General features: G+C 34.8%; 1 protein-coding gene across 1 annotated transcript in view; it reads right to left on the minus strand.

The window, feature by feature from the left end:
* USH2A (usherin) overlaps nucleotides 1–22,625 on the minus strand; it is a 1,130,853-nt gene that overhangs the window by 350,285 nt on the left and 757,943 nt on the right. The window contains exons 38-39 of the mRNA XM_074222669.1: nucleotides 2,783–2,933; nucleotides 1,702–1,844 (exon numbers count right to left, since the gene is read on the minus strand). Of these exons, the coding sequence (XP_074078770.1) occupies nucleotides 1,702–1,844; nucleotides 2,783–2,933 (294 nt within the window). The remainder of the gene's footprint in view (nucleotides 1–1,701; nucleotides 1,845–2,782; nucleotides 2,934–22,625) is intronic.

The following is a 22,625-nucleotide window of genomic DNA, read 5'->3' on the forward strand; positions in this document are numbered from 1 at the left end:
TACAAAATACAAATAATACAAAAATCTAGCCATGTCATTGTAAAATGATGTAAACATTTTGTCCTCTCAGTTGTCTAAAGGCATATGTATAAAAGGGGAGATGTATGCACATTATCAATAACTATGAGTGAAGCTTCATGGTCTCAATATACATATGTATGTATATGTATTTTGTTGCTCAATATACATCTTTCTTAAAGGTAAGAACCCATTCTGTTGTTTGCTGAACAAATAATCTGGCATGCAGAGGTATAATTAGGTTGGGGTAAATGGGGTTTTGCCTCAGGACACCAATATTTAGAGAAACAATCTTCTTTCTCTAGCAGTCAATAAAACTTAGGTTCATTGGCCCATATCTTGAATCCTTCCTCTCAAGATGTCAGAATTCCCATTTCTCTTCTACAACCTGGGAATGAGGTTGGGGGATTCCAACTTTCCCTTCTCTCAATCTTACCCAGGTACCAGAATTCAGAATGATTGTGGTAGCAAAAAGGTTTTGCAACTCAGTTTCAAGAGTCTGAATGATTTGATAAAATGACTTGCAAAACAGAAAGTTAAAGATATGAAATCCTAGATCATTCTGTACATAAAGATTGAATTTACAGTAGGGACATGAGAATTCTTGAGCATTCTTTATATATACATACTGAATCCTATTAGGGAAAATATATCCAAGCACATCATATTTTCTCAGTGAATATGGGCAAAGCTATCCAGAAATAATAAGGAAAATTCTCCATGTTGGGTAAATCAGACCATCCCAACTACATACCATTGTAAATCACTATGATAGCTATTTTCCTTGAATTAGAATTTCTTTTTTCAGTAGAAAGTCAACTATTGCAAACAGGATGCTTTCTTATATCAGAATAAAAGAAGTAGGAAATATATCAGTGATCAATAAACATTATTGGCAAACTTAAAACTGTAAAAAATTTTAAAATAAAATAACAACAATAATAATAGTAAGCTACTGTGCACACTAGGCTGGAGCTATAGTCAGGAAAATCTGTGTCAAATGTAATTAAAGACACTTCCTGGATGCATGATCTTAAGTAAGTCACAATGAGTTTGTCTAAGTTTCCTCATCTGCAAAATGGAGATGATAACAATAGCACTTACCATGGTTGTCATAAGAATCAAATGTGATATTTGTGAAGTTCAAGTTTTACAATACCACATGAGTGCTAGCTATTTGTTATCATTAACTAGCATGTATCACAGCATTTTAATATTTGTGAATACCTTTACATATAATTAGTTCATTTAATTTCTACAACAGTGCTAGGGTAGCAGTTCTTATTATTATTTTCATTATAAGAAGAAGGAAACTAAGGGTGAGAAAGTTTGACTCAGTAAAGAATTCAGTTAGGAAGTATCTGAGGCCATATTTGAGTTCACGTCTTCCTGATTCCAAGTCCAACTATATCACTAAATCTAGCTATGTCACTGGAAAATGATGCAACTTTTTTGCCCTCTCAATTATGCAGAGGTAAATGCATAAAACAGATGTACACACATTATCAGTAACTGTGAATAACTGGTTTCTTGATCAAAATCCTCAAATTCTTGACAGTTCTTTTTTATCTTGGTGCTATATTCCCTACTCATAAAAGAATATTATTATATCTTTGAGGAAAGAGAAGGCAGTCAAGACTCCTGGTTGTGATGACATTTGACAAAGCACTGCATGATACTTACTATCCTCTGTGGTCACAAATGAAGTCCAGTTACTGTATGTGCTACCATATGCATTGGAGGCAATCAACCTCAGCTCATATTGTGTATATGGCTGGAGATCTCCTACTACATAGCTTAAGGATGCAGATGGATGGGAAAACAACCTATAAAGGAAGAAAATACCTTTAAAAAACTTAAAAAAATAAAAAAGGTCAATCTCATTTTAGTATTTTTCAAGGGAGAGAAACAGTACTTACTCTGTGGTCAAAGGAACTGGGTTGAGATCCCACCTCTGATACTCTGTGTAACTTTTGACTAGAAACTCCCTGGTACTTAGTTTCCTCCTCTACTAAATTATTCAAGTGGAATCTATGATCTAGGTGGTTCTTTCAAGTTCTTCTTCTATGGTCTGATATGACAGTCTTCTGAGATCTGGAAATTTGGGGATTCAGAGACTATGCAAATCAAAGCTAGACAATGACTTAAGCTTGGGAATCATTTGCCTATGAGAAGTGGGACTCTAAATTAATATTTTCACATGTGGCTTGTGAAATTAGTCTTATAACTTGATAGTTGCCCTGTTCAGAGTCTTTGCTTTGTTCAGGTGCTTCACTTTCTAGAATTCGATTTTTAAAATAAAATCAAATTTCAATGATATCTTATGGTGTATCCTTCTGAACAGTATTGTGTGTGTGTGTGTGTGTGTGTGTGTGTGTGTGTGTGTGAGAGAGAGAGAGAGAGAGAGAGAGAGAAAGAGAGAGAGAGCGAGAAATAGAGGGTGATTTCATAATTTTGTTTTTTGTCTGTTTTTGAAAACAGCTTTAGATAACAATTTTGCTGAAATTGAAGTTCTGCCTATAGTTATTGAAATGGAATTTGGCCTCTTATACAACAATTAATATAACAAAATAATGACCATTCCTTGGGTAAGCCATTTGAATTAAATTCTATACATACATATATATACATATACATATGTGTATATATGTGTGTGTGTGTATATATATATATATATACATATATATATATATGTATATATATATATTTATATATTTATATATCAGAGATATCTAGACAGAAACAGATAAAATTCAATGCCCACTCTAGAATTCCATCCATGGAGTGAGTAGGTCTCATCTGGAGTCGGTAACTGGGGGAGCCTGGAGCATTGTTGCGAACTGGTGTAGACCAGACAACCTGAAGACTGGTTGGAGTGGCAGATGAAAGCCTTGGAGGCAGGACGCCATCTGGAGCTGTCGAAAAACATGGATGAATTAGAGCAGAGAAAACTGTGGAGAACATATGCTGGATGGGATCGAAATGCTCCATATACTGGAAAAACTGTTCCTCAGGATCAACAGCAATGTTAGCATGGTCCATTTAATTTAACATTTTCAGTCCTGAACTACTATGCTTCTTCATGTTCATCATTCCAACATAATTACATTAGTATTTCAGGCCTTAAAGCAAGCCCCCAAACATCAAGACAAGTGAATGTGCAGCATATTCCCACCTGTACTTCTGCTTGCTTAATTGAAGATTGGTGGGGAATTTAGTGGAATAAATATTATATTTCCTTTTTTCTTTTTTTTCCTTTTTGTTCAACATACCAAGAAATGAAACATCTGATAATCTAGATCAATTATCTAGTCCAAAGGGCTCAATCAATGCCCCTTTGATGACATTTCTACACAAGAACACATAATAACCATTTAATTTTGCTGAAATAGTGGATTTAGTTTTGGAATATAAATGCAAATGATTAGCTAGAAACCAGCATATGAAGCTTTTAAATCATTCCCTCACAAATTCATGTAAAATGTATTTCTCCCCTCAGGTGTTTGGAGTAGTCTTGCACCTTTCCTAGTCTCTCTCTCCCAGTTATCTAGGCAGCAAGAAGATCCAATTCTTTTCAGGCTAGCAGGAAAGCTCATCTGCCAAGTATCATATGTTAAACCTATCCTTATATTCAGTGTACTTGTAAACCACCAAGTTCATATAAGCTGAGAGGACCACATTGCATACTTTCCAGTTCTTTCCAAGCTGAAATATTTATTGGCTGTGAGGGAAATAATGACTGAGTCTTCAGAGAAAATAGACAAGAGTTTTTTTATTTTTAGGTTTTTGCAAGACAATGGGGTTAAGTGGCTTGCCCAAGGCCACACAGCTAGGTAATTATTAAGTGTCTGAGGCCAGATTTGAACTCAGGTATGCCTGACTCCAGGGCGGGTGCTCTATCCACTGTGCCACCTAGCCACCCCAAGCAAGATCTTTCTAATGGTTGAATTGTATTTTACAAAACTTAAAATTAATTGATCATTATCATGACTGTCAAATCAGAATCTTTCTCCCATGGTCAAATTTCTAAATTATATTAGATTAGCTTAGGTGACACTGTGGAAAAGCCCAAGTATCATTCCAAGTAAAGAAAAGCATTTAAATAACAAATAGTAGTTTAAAGATGATTTTTCAGGTATGTTTTAAAATGCCTTACCCACTTTTAAGGTTTCCTGTGGGGGGAAAGAATAAAAAGTGGGAGAAAAACAATATATAATCTAAGGATCACTAATTTCAGTAAAACTCTGTTCTACTCTTTGTATATATCCTTGAGGCATGTGAACTTCCCATTTTCTCCAATTTAAGTGATTGTACCTGCAAGTAACAAGGCTGAAAAATACTCAATAGAAGGTAGGGAACAAGAGAATGAAAAAAAAAATGAGAAATAGAGAACATAGTTCATCAAGCAGCTAGAAGATATTTGGGATAATTAATAGTTAATTGTAAAATTATACCTTTAGTTTGAATGAGCAGAACAAGTATACCTTCTTCTATTGTATCTGTTAATATTTTCTCCACAAACATAAAAGTAGTAATAATTATATAATAATATATCAATTATATATAGAAATATAACATTTTAGATCTGGAAGAAATGTGGTAGGTTATTTAGACCAGCTTGTTTATTTTATGATTAGAAAAATGAGGCTCAGTCCCAGATTAGAAACTGAATCCCTTACATCCACACCTGGCATTCTTTTCCTCCCCATCTTTCTTATCCTAAAATAATTCTTTATTTTTTTGTAATATTTATTTAGTATTTTGTTTTCCCCTCATTACATGTAAGAAGAATTTTAAACTTTCATTTTTAAAAGTCTTGAGTTCCAGATTTTCTCCTCCTTCCCACCCCTGTATTGAGAATGCAAGCAATTTTATATAGGTTAAAATTTGATATAGTCATGCAAAACATTTCCATAATAGATAATGAAAGGAAACAACTTCCCCCACCAAAAAAATCTCAAGAAAAATAAAGTACAAAAATATGCTTCAATGGGTATTCAGATACCATCAACTCTTTCTCTGAGGATGGATAATATTCTTTATCATAAGTCCTTCAATCTTGGGTCAAGCACTGAGAAAAGCTAAATAACTCACAGCTGATCATCCTATGATACTGCTGTTAATTTGTACACAGTACATGTAAGTCTTTTCAGTTTTTTTCTGAGAGCATCCGCCTCATCAATTTTTATAACAGAAAAGTTTCAATAGTAATTACATGTTGCAATTTGTCTAGCCAGTCTTCAACTGATGGGCATCCCCTAAATTTCCAATTCCTTGATACCAGAAAAGAGCTGCTATAAATATCCTTGTACATTTCCTTTTTGTTTTTTATCTCTTTTGGACTGCAGGCCTAGTAGTGGCATTAGTGGTCAAAAGGGGAGGCACAGTTTTATAGTCTTTTGGGCATAGTTCCAAATTACTCTACAGAATGTTAGAAACAGTTTACAATCCCACCAACAAAGCATTTGTGTATCATTTTCCCTACATTCCCTCCATTTGTCATTTTCCTTTTCTGTCCTATTAGGCAATCTAATATGTAAAAGTTAGTACTTCAGAATTATTCGAAATTGCATTTCTCCAATCTAAAGTGATTTAGAATATTTTTTAAATATAGCTACAGATAGCATTGATAGTCTTACCTAAAATTGATTCATATCTTTTGATCATTTATGAATTGGGAATGGATCTTATTTTTAAAAATTTGACTTAGTATTCTGTTTGAGAAATGAGGTGTTTATTGGAGAAACATGTTTCAAAAATTTTCTATGTTCACGCTTACGATTTCTAATCATATTCTGCTCCATACTATTTCCCCATCCCCAGTTATTCTATTCTCTCTCTCTCTCTCTCTCTCTCTCTCTCTCTCTCTCTCTCTCTCTCCTTTCACCCTTTCCCTCCTCAAAAGTACACTCTGTCATCCCTTCCATCACCCCTCGCCCTTCTCTTATCCCCTTCCCAGTCTACTTTTCTGTAGGGTAAGATAGGTTTCTAGACCCAATTGAGTGTTTTTTTTTATTTCCCTTTTCAGTTCTGATGAGAGCTTGGTTCCCTCACTCTCCTCCTCCTTCTACTCTACTATACAAACTTTGTTTCACCACTTTATGTGAGATAATTAACCCCATTTTACCTCCCCCTTTTCCTTTCTACCAGTACATTCTTCTTTTGTCCCTTACTTTAATTTTTTCAATATAATTCCTTCATATTCAACTCCCATAGGTGCCCTCTGACTAAATATACTCCTTCTAACTGCCCTGATAATGAGAAAATTCTAATGACTAATCAGTATCACCTTCACATGTAGGAATATACACTTCAACATCATTAAGTTTTTATGATTTCCATTTCCTATTTACCTTTTTTTTAGGTTTTTGCAAGGCAATGGGGTTAAGTGGCTTGCCCAAGGTCACACAGCTAGGTAATTATTAAGTGTCTGAAACCAGATTTGACCTTAGGTACTCCTGACTCCAGGGCCAGTGCTTTATCCAGTGCACCACCTAGCTGCACCCGCTGTTTACCTTTTTTAATCTTCACTGTGTCTGATACATGAAGATCAAATTTTCTGTTCAGTTTTGGTCTTTTCATCAGAAAAGTTTGAAAGTTCCCTATTTCATTGAATTTCCATTTTTTCCCCTCTGAACAAGTATGCTCAATTTTGCTGAGAAGTTGATTCTTGGTTGTAACTCAAGCTCTTTTGTCTTCTGGAACATCATGCTCCAAGCCCAATATTCCTTTATTGTAGAAGCTGCTAAATCTTGTAGTATCCTGACTGTAGCTCCATGATACTTGAACTGTTTCCTTCTGGCTGCTTGTAATATTTTCTTCTTGATCTGGGAGCTTTGGAATTTGACTATAATATTCTTAGGCATTTTTGTTTTGAGATCTCTTTTGGGAGGTGATCACTGGATTCTTTCAATTTCTATTTTTTTTTTTGTTTCTGGAATATTGGGGCAGTTTTCCTTGAGGATTTCTTGAAATATGTCTAGGTTCTTTTTTTTTCCATCATTGCTTTCAAGTAGTTCAATATTTTTTAAGTATCTCTCCTGGATCTATTTTCCAGGTCAGTTGTTTTTCCAATGAGATACTATTTTTCCATTTTTTGGTTATGATTTATTCTTGATTTTTTCATATTCATTCTACTTTTTATGGAGTTTTTTTCTTCAGTGAATTTTTGTACCTCCTTTTCTCTATTGGTCAGTTCTTTTTAAGGTATTCTTCTCCTCATTTGTCCCTTTTTGTATGTTTCTTTTTTTTATCATTTGGCCTAATCTGATTTTTTTAAAAAAAATTATGTTCTTCAGTGTTTTTTATCTCTTTACCAAGCTGATGACTTGTTTTTCTTGATTTTCTTACATCACTTTCAATTCTCTTCTCAATTTTTCTCTACCTCTTTTACTTGATTTTGAAATCCTTTTTGAATTCTTCTAATTCCTATTTTTCTTGGAGGCTTTGGATGTAGGAGTTTTGACTTTGTTATCTTTTCTGAGCATGTGTTTCAATCTTCCTTTGTCACCACAATAACTTCCATGACCAGTTTTTTGTTTAATTGTTTATTTTCCCAATCTATGATTTGATTTTAACTCTCTGTTAAAGTGTGGAGGGTACCCTGTCCCAAGTGTCTAGGGTCTTAAATAGCTCTTTTCAGAGATACTCTAAGGGACCTGAAAGTTTTTGGTTCTTTCAAGCTGGTATGATCTAAGAAGAGGTATTTACTACTCTCCTGGCCCATGATCTGGTCTGTGAATGACCATAAATACTCTTTTTTGTCCAGGTACTGTGAGGAGGTCTCTGCTCCTCGGGACAGTAAGTTCAGGTGTGCTCAATTCTATGACCCAGAATTTTTGCTAGCCTTGGTGCTAGCTGGCACAGCTTGCTCTAGACTCTACTGGACTGCATTTCACTCAAACCCTGGTGTGGCATATCTTTCCTGTTGATATTCTAAGTTGTCTTTAGCATCTGTGGGTTGAGAGGTCTGGAAGCTTTCACTGCTTCCCTTGATTCAGTCAGCCTACTGCTTGCTCCTGTATTACTGGGAGCTGGTATGTGTTGGCTTGGGCTGTACTGAACCATGCTCTTTTCTCACCATAGAGCCACAGACCTTTCCTGTCAAATTTCTAAGTTGTCTTGGGCTGGAAAATTGTTTTACTCCATCTTTTTGTGTTAGTTCTTCCACTCTAGAATTGGTTTGGAGTCATTATTTAAAGGTATTTGCAGTGGTTTGGGGGAGAGCTCAAGTGAGTCCCTGCCATCTTTGCTTCACCTCTTACATCTGGCATTTTTAAAATTACAGCACAATGTACCTCTTTTTTATGAATACATAAAAATACTTTAATCCTTTGTCCATAAGAGTTCATTTGAACTTTGGCAAAACTTGTATTCTTTAGAAGACAATCTAATCTTTATGAGTGACTATGGTAAAAAAAAAAATCAACATTTTAGGAGCAACCAGCTGGTGATGGGTTTATCTGAATTTGGCTTGTTCAGTTCTTATACAAGAGTTAACTACTGGGGAGAAAATGAGAGATCTATGATTGAGTCCATCCCTGAAAGGAACTTGAGCTTCATTGACACAATGTTTGAGACTCAGGGGTCATTTCTATTTCACAGCACTATACTAGCATAGGACTTTAATGGAGAAGAAGAGTGGTCCATGAGGGAATTAAGCCTGTGATCTTGAATCATCAACTCCTTGTTATACTCAGTTCAACTTGTTGGCTTTTTAAATGATAATAATGCAGAATAATATAGAAATGAACTTTTCCTAGAGTAGTCTGAAAAAAATGACCAAATTATTCTGAATCTGAATTGGCAAGGTCAATGAGCAAAATAAATACATAGTTTTCATATTTTGTTTGAAAATCAGCCCCCCAAAACATTACTATGAGAATATGTGTATATTGTACTTATGTAGAATTCCACATTTGTAGAAGCATACTGGGAATGTTCACAAAGGGTTTCATTAATATTCACTTGAGAAAGAGCAAAAAGAGAGCACAAAAGTAGACTACAGAAATCAAGTACTTTGGAGTCTCTATTGGGTAGTAATGAGAAAGGTGCTCTATAAAATTGGTCACACTTTGATCATTAAAACTACAAAATGCTTCCCAAACAAACTGATCATCTTAAATTACTTGAAGAAAATCTACAGTTTTTTTCCATACTGTATACTCTAAGTACCACAGAAATTTAATTCCATCTTTCCACATGTTTAACCCCTTTTATCCTAGACCTATTCCTCAGGGACTCTTTAGTATTAAAGCTATAACTGGGAGCTAGCCATAATTCCACTGCTGGTTTCTCAACAGAAGAGCCATGTTTCTATCAGCTTGATATATTGTCTCCAGGAAGCAGTGTTGCTCAAAAAGCTTCCCTCAAGTTTTAATATGACCCTCATGGGGCACCCACTCCACTGGCAACCTCCTGAATCAACACATCTTTTCCAGGAAATATGAACTTTGCATGGCCGCTGTGTGTAGCAGTTGCCACAAAATACAAAATCAAAAGAAGAAAGTTATTTTTAATAACAAGTCAAATCTAAATATGAGTATAATAAAACACAAGCCTAAATCATTATGGGATATATGAAATTTTTGTATTAGAGAAATTATATAAGCTTCTTTAATTCATATTTTATTTTATTCATTTTGAATGACATATACACACCTACACAAGACATTTTCTAGTTAGTAAAATTATCCATCCGAATTATCAATACCTCTTACATAAAAACTAGGGGACAGGCTTTGGAGAATGTGTGGCATGGTATGTTGAGTACTGGAATTCCAGACAAGAAGATTTGAATTGGAATTCCATCTTTGCTGGGTGTAACCATACACACATTGAAAAATATTTTAGAGTTAATTAGCTCATCTTTAAAAATAATACAGACTGCCTGTAGTATCATTATGATGTCATCAGAAGTATGGGTAAATATATATATATATATATATATATATATGATATTTTTGTACGTGTGTGAATATAAAATTGGGTGAAAGAAATAAAAGAAAGATGGTAAGTCTTGGGAAAAGTGAGAGACAACTAATAGATAGATTGTGCTTCATTGATATTCACTAAATTGCAAGATATCTATAGGTGGATCCCCAGTAGATTGACTGTATTCTCTGTGTTAGATGTATAAGAGAATATACACAAGAGGATGAGCAGAATTTGATGGATTAAATCTGCAATATCAATTGCATTTCTATCACTGAGATCCATCATAGCATCAAATTAATACTTGTTTACAACCTCAGGACACTGTCACAAGAATCCAAGTAAAAATACTAATTGCTGTTGTCTTTCATTTTCAAAAAGGATCAATGACATAATAACAATAGCAGTTGCCAGCATTAGTATAATGATTGAGGGTTTGCAAAGAGCTTTACAAATATTATCTCATTTGATCCCAGCAATGACTCTGAAAGTCTTATGCTATCGACCCCATTTTGCAAATGAGGAAATTGAGGCAGAAGGCTAAGAGATACTAATGAGTCAAACAGCTAGTAAATGTCTGAGGTTGGATTAGAACTCAGGTTGTCTGTGCCTAGAAAGGTATGAGTTGCCTTACAAATCTTAAAGCAATATAGTTAAATGTAAAGTAATATAGTTACATCATAATATGTAGCTTAAGTAATATATTTATATAAGTAATATATTTTATACAGTTATTTTTTTGTTTTATTGCTAAAATTCTTTTTCTCAAAATGCCAGAGGTGATGAGAAGAAACAGATGCTTTTGGTTTGTTCAATCCAAATTAAAAAATAAATAAAATTTATTAAAAACAACAGTATGTAATTATATCATCATATTTATAATATTTAGTAGAGAGCTGTTTATTTTTTAATTGAATGGTATTCTCTCCTCCTCTCATTCTTGGAGCAGGCAGGCTGTCTTCTCTGAATATTACCATGGCTTATCAGAATTGTATGTCAATGTACCAAGTACCACTTAATTACCAGCAACCAATTTAAATTCAACAAGATTAAAAAAACAATAGGATTTATAAAAGAAAAATTTGAAAGTTCTTTAAAATAATTTTTATCATTAAGTCTTTGAGGGATTGTCAAAACCCCCCCTCTCTGTCCCTCCTCCTTCTCCCTACACATTTTTTTTAACACACTCAGATGTCAACTAATTCAACTTTCTACCTTTTGTAAAAATGCCTTCTACAATATCCCTGGCAAAACATTTTACAGCAGTGAGGAATTTCCAATATTGTGTTGGATATAGATATAAACTTGGTCTTGTTATACTTTTTTTTCAAATGATTAGGATGAAATAATTATGAAATAATCCTAATCATTTGAAAAAAAAGTATAACAAGACCAAGTTTATATCTATATCCCTTTGAATCCCAGTTTTATTTTCTTGGAACGTCATTTCTTTCAAATAATAGTGTTCCAATAATCTGAAGACTGTTTTCAAGTCCCTTCCAAGGTGCTTTCCTATATCATTACCTATTATTTCATATTTGTAACTTCAAAAGGGTCTAGCACTTTGTGCTTCAATTATAGCAGGCACTTAATAATGTACAATGAATGAATGCAGAAAGGAAAGATTATTGTATAATTTAATTCCAGCTGGAACATTTTTTACTTCTTTGGGTGTTTTAAGAAATGTAACCATTTTTACCTAGATTTCCATTTAGAAACCATCATGTTTCATTCTCCCCTTATGGGAATGTGTTCTTCATTTATTTTCAACTACACCTGTTATCTTCTATGTCTGTTCTAGTCACATAATTCTCATCATTGCTTTCTCCATAATTCTCTGCCTGGGTCTATGTTTGGTTTCATTTAACTCAGTGAATGACCATGTTTCTGGGCCATATGTCATCACTAGAAGGGCACGGTAGTTATAAACCTTTATCTACTGGCAAAATAGGAGATTGCTTTTTTGTGTGTCAACTTCACGAATGTATCATAGTCAATCTAGTTAAGTTCTTAACTCTTTCATGGTTATAATATCTGATTTATCCCTTTTTGCTCCTCACAACCTCTTCAATACATTATTTATTAATTACATATATATGTATATATTTTACACATACAAACACATATATATGAAAAAAATATATATATATATATATACATATATTTCTGGCATATCTTTTCTGGCATATCTGGCATATCCTTGTGTTTATCACAAGGATGTTTGACTACTCCTATTTGACTACAAATTCATTTTAGACAAAGAATATATACTATTAATATATATTAATAATAGCACTATGGTAGATAGAACACTGACCTTAGAATGAAAAGTCATTGCTTTAGCATTTACTACCTATGTGACTGAATCTTGGTAACTCATTTAGGTTGCACAAGTCTCAATTAATGGATAAGATAAAAAAAATGCTATTATTCTACCTATCTCTCTAGGTATCAGAAAACTGCTTTGAAAACCTTAAAGGTTAGAGAAATATACTTTATTAATATTTGTAAATCCTTCCTTCTCCTCTATTACCATTCTCAGAAAGATAAATCTCAACATTAAATCTTCCTACTGAACTCACAAGGACCACATAGTCTGTGAAAACCAAGGTGATTGAAATCCACATGATGCATGAATATTTTTTGAAATCCTTGATATTGTGAGTTTTGGCTTATTAAATATCCTGTGTAACAAAAAATTCCTATCAAACATACCTTCATTGTTTTCAAACTCTTTAATACACTAAAATATATTGAAAATTAAAATTATACAAAACATAATTTCCAAATCTAGATACTTTATATGCTCCTTAATTAATATTAACCAGTATTATAAAAGTAGAGACTTCCTAGAAGCATAGGTTGATAGCTAAATTAGACCTTAGAAATAATCTACTACAAGTTCACCATTTTATTTTATTTTTTAGATTTTTTTTGCAAGGCAGTGGGGTTACGTGACTTGCCAAATGTCACAGAGATAGGCAATTATTAAGTATCTGAGGCTGTATTTGAACTCAGGTCATCCTGACTCCAGGGCTGGTGCTCTATCCACTGTGCCACCTTGCTGGCCCACAAGCCCGCCATTTTATACTCAGGGGCTGACCAGATAGGTTAAGCTATTTATTCAGAGTACATATGACAGAGCTAGGATTTTATCTCAAATCATCCAGTTTCAAAGTTTCTCCATGGTACCATAAGGTTGTAGGCAATTAGCCTAATCTAACTCCTTTCTAAAGTATACTTTGAAAGGTGTCTTTTGAAAGCAAAGATAAGGATCACATGATCTACAAAACAAATAGATGCTTTGAGCAAATTTATCCAACATTAAAAGTTTTAAAAAAAAGGCTTTAAAACTACATCAAAAGTAGTTATAACTGAATTTATATGACAAAATTCCCACACATGACTAAAGATTCCATAAATTAAAAATGAAATACTAAATCTAAATTCTTTATTTCAGCATTCTCACTCTGAACTAGCTCCACGGACAAGATCCAGTGCATACAAGCAAGCATAGGGATTGCTCCCAACAGAGATGAAATCTGAATCTCCCCGATCCTGGAAGAAGCAATAAATACCAATTCTGCTCAGCATTTGAAGGAAGAAGGTGGGGAAGATGGATAGAAGCCTGGAGGAAGAGCAGAAAAAGCTCAGTCCTATACTAGAGGGAGAAAGTGTTGGGTCTGGTGAGAAGGGGACTAGAAACTCAATTGGGAACACCCTCCACATACATCCTCCATAGTCAATCATTTGCTAAGGCTTGTCAGATACATACATACATACACACATACATACATAGATAGATAGATAGATAGATAGATAGATAGATAGATAGATAGATAGACAGACAGATACATATATACACACACACAGACAATATTATTTTATTGTTTTCCTCTTTTCTTCATTCACAAAGTCAATGTTCTAGTTGGGAATGAACAGAATTTTCTGGTTGCATTCTACTAGAATTCTTTCTTTAAGTTGGTCACAAGTCAAAAAGACTACTCTTTGTTGTCTTTTATTTAATTTTGAATCCACTTAAATACTATACTATTTTCTAGCACAAATCTCTTCATCTAATCAATAAGGAGAGCAGAAGAGACTTTGAAAACTACTTTGCTAAAATTTTAGTTCACTATGAATTCAGTATTCTCATTATCTAATAGTCTAGTTACTATCTCCCCCCCCCAAAAAAAAACAAAAGAAGAAAGGACAGACTGAACTATTCTTGAAGAAATCATTTGTTGCTCATTTACTCTAAGTCACATCAATTTCTTCCTCACTGCATTTGTAGTTATCTTGGCAAAGTTATTGGAGTGGTTTGCCATTTTTCTTTAGCTCATTTGACAGGTGAGGAAATTGAGAAAAACAAGGTTTAATGATTTAGGATTATGCAACTGTTAAGTGTCTAAAACAAGCTTTGAGCTCAGGTCTTCTTGACTCCAGATCTGGCATTCTGTACATGATGGTACCATCTAAGTTACCCCATACTTTAACTATCACTGCTTCAAAGTCTAAATACTAACAAATTGAAGTGAAGCTCACTGACTGGTAGGAATGAAAACTTTTCTCCACTTTCAGTTTTTTTGTTTGTTCGTTTCTTGCAAGGCAGTGGGGTTAAGTGACTTGCCCAAGGTCACACAGCTAGGCAATTATTAAGTGTCTGAGGTCAGATTTGAAAACAGGTACTCCTGACTCCAGGGACAGTGCTCTATTCACTGTGCAACCTATCCATCTTTTTTTTTAAAAAATTGGTTTTTTGAGAGTTAGCTATTGGAGCAGCTAGGTGGTGCAATGGATAGAACATGAACCCTAGTGTCAGGAGTTATCTGAGTACAAATCCAATCTCAAGCACTTAACACTTACTTAGCTGTGTAATTTAACCCCATTGCCTTGCAACACCCCCCCAAAAAAAACCAGAAAAAAGGAGGAGAATTAGCTATGGTTACTCTATAGAGAATTGACCTTCAAATCTGGAAGATGTTAATTTGTGACTCTGACTGATAACATACTTTCTAAGACTCTAAGCCATAATTTAGTTTTTCATCAGTGTTGGTATAGTGAATTTTCTACCAGAAGTTCCATATACCAATAAAATCATAGGTCTAATCCTTCAAGTAGCATCATTATCATTATTATTATCCTTTATAGTCCAAGAAATAATAATGTAATTTGAATGGTTGACCCATCTTTTTAAAACAATGAAATTCACTTGATTTGAATGACACTACAAACTCAAGCAACATTTCTTGGGTATGAAAATAGTAATCAAAATTGATGAAAATATTTGTCAAAATCTTTGGGAAATGAAATTAGTAGATGTCACTAAACCTAAGTAATCATTCTTCAGAAAATGAGAAATTGCCCTCATGTCCTCTATGAATGCCTTTAATAGATGGAGAAAGCAAACCAGGAAACATCTTTCCCTGGTTTCAGCATATAAAAAGAATAACAGAGAAATTGTGGGTAGAGATGTCAGTTGAAGGCATGAGAATAAAAACGTGTAGCTGTGTGACTGAATATTGTTATTGATCATTTCTAAAACAGAAATGAGTCAATAGGACCCTATTATCCTTAGGTCCAAGGCAATATTCTTATACTCTCATATCTCTTAATGATTAATATTGAAAAAAGGTGACTTGAAGTTACACTATAAGCTTATTTCAGTGAGTTTGTTAATCAAGCAATATCAGACAGTCTTAAGTCAGCCTCAGTTAATTTTGAAGTACCCCAAAGCTTTGAATGATAGAGCTGATTGCTTTCAGAGGAAAAAATTAGGATTTTGAATTTCATTAGATATATCATTTGTTCAATGAGCATGTGAAACTCTGTCTTTGTCAGACTAATTAAAGGCCCCAAGGTTGTTGGATACATTATCTAGAATTGTTTAGATATGAGTCTTTGTTTTTGACATCTTAAATCACTGATCATATTCTATCTCTTTTCTAAAAAGAGATATTGCAGATTTAGACATTCTATTTAAGGTTTTACTTTTAACAAGAGAATTGCTCTTGGGAATTAAATTATTTTGAACATTGTTTCATTCATGCAATTTGGTTTCTATGCAGAAAAGATGAAACAATTGTTTCTGGAGTGTGTGAGAAACAGAATATTTTAGTTGGTTATAGCTTCAATTTAAAATATAAATTAAAATACCATACAAAAGTATTTTTAGAAATTAAAACTGTAGTATTTTAGGTTCTACTTTTTCATTCTCTTAGTTGAAAATAATGCTTCAAAAAGGTAGTGAAAAGTAAAGATTTAACTCAGAGGATTTGACTGTGTTATTAGTTCTGTCATCATGGGCATCTTACTTTTCTGAACATGTGACACTGTCTTTGTTAGTCTAATTAAAGGCCCCAAGGTTGTTGGGTATATTATCTAAAATTGTTTAGATCTGAGTCTTTGTTTTTGACATCTTAAATCACTGATCATGTTCTATCTCTTTTCTACAAAGAGATATTGCAGATAATAATTCTAGATAATATACCCAACAACCTTGGAGACTAATTAGTCTGACAAAAACAGAGTTTGGAAATGCTTCTTGAAGACTTGGATTAAATTATGCCTCCACTGCTTACTAGCAAAGTGACCTTAGACAAGTCATTTAATCTCTCTCTAAATTCCTAAATATATCTTCTAAATTTTAGATAGGTCTCAATTTCCTTAGGGAAAGGACTCCTCACACTGATAGTTTCCCAAACTGATGAAATCATAGGTCCTTTGAAAATTCACAATGCAAGTCTAATAAATAATTAAAATTATGAACCAAATTCCTTTAGGGTCAAAGTCACAGTTTGTGGAGGTATTTCACTTAGTGCTATATTGTTGAATAAGCTAAATGAATAATTAATTCCATAGATTAAAATTAGAAGCATGCAGGATATAGAATCTTTTAGATTTAGTTATGGGGTAACAACACTCTTTTGGAATTACATATTTCAATAATTAAATGGTTGATAAAATTCAGTCATTTTAATATTCAAAAAACTGAGAGATTCTAGTTATATCAGTCATCTTATCAAGTAAATTGAGTCAAATACTGTGGTTGCTTGTTTAGTTATCAGAATTGAGCTGAAAATACATACAGATGGGGTACGGGACCTGTGTGTTATACTAGAAGAGGGGAAACTTCTCATTGCCCATACTTCCTCTCTACTCTTCCCAAGGTAACTCATAAACTCTTAATGATCAAATCCGATAAAATGTTTGTAACCCTCATTCTTTGCTACCGGTTTGCAGCTTTGACCATTGTTAACTCCTTCCTCTTCCTAGACACAAATCTCCTCAAAAGTTGTTAGAACACTTCTCTCCTAGTTCCTTTACATGAAGGTATTCTCAAAGTGCACTTTTATGTATCATTACTCAAGCTCACATCTTATCATTACATATGCACTAAGGCTCTGTCCTGCACTTTCTGTTTTTAGTGACCTCATCAGAACCAACAAGTTCATTGATGATCTTTATGCAAAGCCCTCAAATACATGAGAACATCCATCCTGTCCCTTTCTTGAGTTAGTCTCACATCATAATTAATAATAAAGTTAATAATAATAATAATGTTAAAGTTAACAAAGCATATACTGTCTCGTTTAATTGATTATCTCGTCTTTAACAAGGAGGTACTATTAATATCCTCCTACTGATGAGGAACTGAAGTTTCAGACCTATTAAATGCCTTACTTAGTAGTAAGGTAGTAAAAGTTCGAAATAGGATCCAAACTCAGGTCTTCCAGACTCCAATTCAGTTATATATACTGTACCATTAAAGATAAAAAACATTTCCAAAATGTAACACAGTATATCTTTTCCCCTTAAAAAATCATTCCACTTTAAATTTTCTTCTATTTTATTGAGGTCATCTCCATCCTTCCCACAATCCAAAGTTAGAACATTGCCCTAATTCTTCCTTCTCTGATATGTTCCATGGCAGTTGACAAGTTTTGTGGATTCTATTCCCACAATATTTCTCACATCTGAACCCTTCTTTCTGATCAAGTGACCATTGCCTCTAATTCAAACTCATTACCCTTTTCCTGAATTATTATAACAACTTCACTGGATATCGAGTTTCTGCTTTCTCCTCAACAATACATCATCACTTCACAACTACCAAAATAGCCTTCCTAAAGTACAAATCAATTACTCTCCTGCTCAAGAACTTCCAGCATGCCCTCCCTTTTCCATTGTCCAAAAGAAAGAATACCAATTCCCTAGGTTGGCATATATGGGTCTTACAGAACTCAGTTTAAGTGCATTTCACATTACTCCCCTTAATGTATGCTTCCAACCAAAATGAACAGATAGTTCTCACTCTAGTTAGGACTAGGTTTAGTCAGAAAGACTCATCTTCTTGAGTCAAATCCAATCTCATACATTTAATAGCTGGGTGACCTTGGGCAAATCACTCAATCCTATTTGTTTTATTTTCCTCATTTGTAAAATGAGCTGAAAAAGGAAATGGCAAACAATTTCAGTGTCTTGGACAAGAAAACCTCAAAAAGACTCAAAGAAAGTCAAGACACAACTGAACCAACAACAGCCAAAATGATCTACTTTTGGATTCCTAAACTCAAAATGCCTTCTTCCACTTGGGATCCTTTGCATAACCTCTCTCCAGCTATTGAAATATATGCCTCTGGCTTCTTGTAAGATAGTTCATGTACCACTTGACATGAAGTTTTCCTGATATTTAATATGTGTTATGGTGTCTCTCTCTTCAAATGGGTATGTAGAGTGTGTGTGTACATATATATACACATAAATATAATTCATATACTGAAGTTTCAGTAAAATATAGGTTCCTTGAGAACTGGAACATAGTTTTTTTTTTTATTTTGTTTTTATATAACCTGGCATACCATTTGGTTGTTAATAAACACTTGGTAAATGTTTATTAGATAAGATCTAACTTGACATAAATAAAGCCCCCAAGCTATAATAAAAATGTGCAACAACATTATGAGATGAACAACCTTGATGAAAGGAACTCCTTTTGACAGTCCAGAGAGCTAGGACAACTGTATCTGACTATATTATCCCCATCTAGAGGAAAAACAAAACAAAACAAAACACACAGAAAAAAATCCTTCCTAATGTGATGAACACTTTATAAAAATTTATTCTTCTGTATCTCTTTCCCTTAATCCTTATTCCTTATTCCTCCTACCAAAAAATGGCTAATCTGTAAACATGTTTGTCAAAAATATGTATGTACAGTGTTCACCACTAAAAGGAAGGGGTTAAGAAGGAAGGATAGAAGGAAATTTTGTCACTTAAAAATATACATTATAAATATAGATGAAAATAAATAAATTTTAAAAATGTGCAGACTCTCCTCAGGTAATCACAATAAAAAGATAAGAAGTCAAAAAAGTTAGAGATATAAAATAATTCTCACTTAAGACATTGACTAATGGCTATGAATTGGGATTATTTGAAGAAAAATTCTAATCACAGTGACATGAATTTATTTGTCAATTTAACAATTACATTTGGTTTCAGTTCTAAAGTAGTTTGATAAATATTTTAGAAATTCTGTTTTCTATACATCTAAACAAATAAAAAAATTGAGAATATTTCTAGTAAAGTCTTATATTTTTGCTAAATAGTAAATTGTTATGGATTTAGGAAGTATTGTAAATTTTAATATATTTTTAGTTTAAAACAAGCCACAACACTAAGATCAATTCCACTCTATCATTGTACAAGGTATATAAGCTTGCTTAGTAGGTGAGGGGCAAAATTTTTTTAAAAAATTTAATTTAATTAATTTTCACATTACTACAATAATCTTGTTGTAAAAGTAAACATAATTCCCGTCTCCCCACAAAGATAGAAAAATCTCAAGGAAAATAAAGTGAGGGGGGGGGAGTGTATTTCAGAGGTGTTTAGTTATCATCAGTTCTCTCTCTCTGAGATGGATTGCATTCTTTATCATAAGTCTATCAGAGAAGTTGCTTCAGCATTTTTTCCATAGTTGCTATTGCTAGCTGTATTTCCCTCCATCTCATTCCTCCAAATCCTCATTTTTTTCTATTCTCTCTCCTTTCACCCTGTCCTTACTCAAAAGTGTGTTGTATTTGACTACCCTCTCCCACGATCTTCCCTTTCTTCTATCACCTACATCCTCCCTCCTCTTCCCTTGTCCCCTTTCTCCCATCCCTTTCTTCTCCTTTTTCCTCTAGGGAAGATAGATGTCTACACCCTATTAAATGGGTATAATATTTCCTCTCTGAACCACTTCTGATGAAAATGAAGGCTCACCCAATCCCCTTCACCCTTCCTTCCACTCCATTGCAAAAGCTTTTTCTTGCCTCTTTTTATGAAATATCTTAGCCTATTCTACCTCTCCTTTCCCTTCCTCCCAATATATTTCTTTCTCCCCTATTAACTCCATCTTTAATATATTATAGGGAGCCAAGATGGTGACAAGAAGGGATCGAGTCTTAGGAGCTCTCTGATAAAATTCATCAGCTAAGGACTCTAACTAAACTTTCGAGAGACAGACCCCACAAAGGGACCCAATGAGGCAGTTCTCTTACTCAAGGTAACTGGAAAAGAGCAGAAAGGCTCTGCTCCCCAGGGTCGGAGAGGTGGCCCGCCAGAGGGGTGGCCTACCAGAGCCAAAGAACCTCAGCCTCCGGAGTCAGCACCAGGGCGCTGGGGGTCTCAGCTCACAGCAGCAGGGGAGTCTCCTGAGCTGCACCCCGAGGAGCACCGCGCACAAAGTGGGGGAACAGCGGGGGACCTCTGCCAGAGCGAGCATGCGGAGCCCAGCCCTCAGGGCACACAGCAAGCAGCATCCTCTTTCCCCAGCCCTGATCCAGGAAACAGAAGCAGGAAGAGCCAGTAAGCAGGAGCCCCCAGGGCATGAGCCCATTGAGCTGAGGGAAGGGAGTGAAGAGAGACTGCCTAGCTCTGTCCTCTGCCCCTGAAACAGGACTCTGGGGCTCTGACCACATTCAGATCCTGACCACAGTCTAGGCGCCCCCATAGAACAGCAGCCCCCCCCCCCCACATCAGCCCCTTGGCAGAGGGGGGCGCTTATAGTCATTCACAGACCAGGAGGGAGGACAGAACCTTACACACTGAGACCCTAGTGGGAGTGTCCCAAAAGCTCAAGAAACACCCCAAACCAGGCCCAGGCTGGGAAAATGAGCAAGCAGAGAAACAAAAAGAAGACTATTGAGAAATATTTTGCAAATGAGCCCAAGAAGGACCAAAATACTTAGTCTGAAGATGAGGAAGCACAAGCTCCTGCATCTAAAGACTCCAAGAAAAACAGAAATTGGGCTCAGGCTATGACAGAGCTCAAAAAAGACGTTGAAAAACAAATGAGGGAGTTGGAAGAAAAATTGGGAAAAGAAAGGAGAGAGATGCAGGAAAAACATGAAAATGAAGTCAGCAGCTTAGAAAATAGCATGCTAAAAACCAGCTTAGGTCAAATGGATAGAACAGTTCAAAAAGTTACTGAGAATAATGCTTTAAAAAGCAAAACTGGCCAGGTGGAAAAAGAGATAAGAAAACTCTCTGAGGAGAACAAATCCTTCAGACAAAGAATAGAATTCAGGGAGATTGATGAATTTACCAGAAATCAGGAATCAATACTTCAAAACCAAAAAAATGAAAAATTAGAAGAAAATGTGAAATATCTCATTGAAAAAACAACTGATATGGAAAACAGACTTAGGAAAGATAATTTAAAAATTATTGGAATACCTGAAAGTCATGATCAGGAAAAGAGCCTTGACATCATTTTCAAAGAATTACTACAGGAAAATTGCCCTGATATTCTAGAAGCAGAAGGCAAAATAGAAATGGAGAGAATCCACCGATCCCCCAGAGAAAGAGATTCCAAAAAACAACCCCTAGGAATATTATAGCCAAGTTCCAGAACTCCCAAGTCAAAGAGAAAATATTACAAGCAGCCAGAAGGACACAGTTCAAATATTGTGGAGCTGCAGTCAGGATCACACAGGACTTAGCAGCAGCTACATTGGAAGCTCGTAGGGCTTGGAATACAATATACCGGAAGGCAAGAGAGCTTAGAATGCAGCCAAGAATGAACTACCCAGCAAGGCTGAATGTCCTCTTCCAGGGAAAAAGATGGACTTTCAATGAACCAGGGGAATTTCAAAGGTTCCTTTTGGAATGGCCAGAGCTGAACAGAAGGTTTGATCTTCAGATACAGGACTCAGGTGAAGCATGGAGATTGGAGGAGAGGGGGAAAATATGAGGGACTTAATGAGGATGAACTGCATGTATAGAAAAATGATACTGATAATATTCATATAAACCTTCTCAGTTAATAGAGCAGGTAGAGGGAGCTTTTATAGTTGAAGCACAGGAGAAAGCTGAATTCAAAGATAAAATATGGTGTAAAAATGGAATCAATAGAGAAAAAAGGGAAATGGAATGGGAGAAAGAAAAAGGAGAGGGGGAATAGTCCAAGATATTTCACATAAGATTTTTTTTTTATTACAATGAGCTATTGCAATGATATGGAAGTGGGGAGGCAAGGGGGAATGAGGGAAACTTTGCTCTCATCAGAGATGGCTAGGAGAGGAAACAGCAAATATACTCAATGGGGTATAGACATCTGGAGTAAGAAGGAGGGGGGAGCAGGGGGAAGGGGTGGGGATGTCAATAAAGGAGGAGAGGATGAACCATGG

This window comes from Macrotis lagotis, chromosome 2, assembly GCF_037893015.1.
Source record: "Macrotis lagotis isolate mMagLag1 chromosome 2, bilby.v1.9.chrom.fasta, whole genome shotgun sequence".
NCBI classification, from domain to species: Eukaryota; Metazoa; Chordata; class Mammalia; order Peramelemorphia; family Peramelidae; genus Macrotis; species Macrotis lagotis.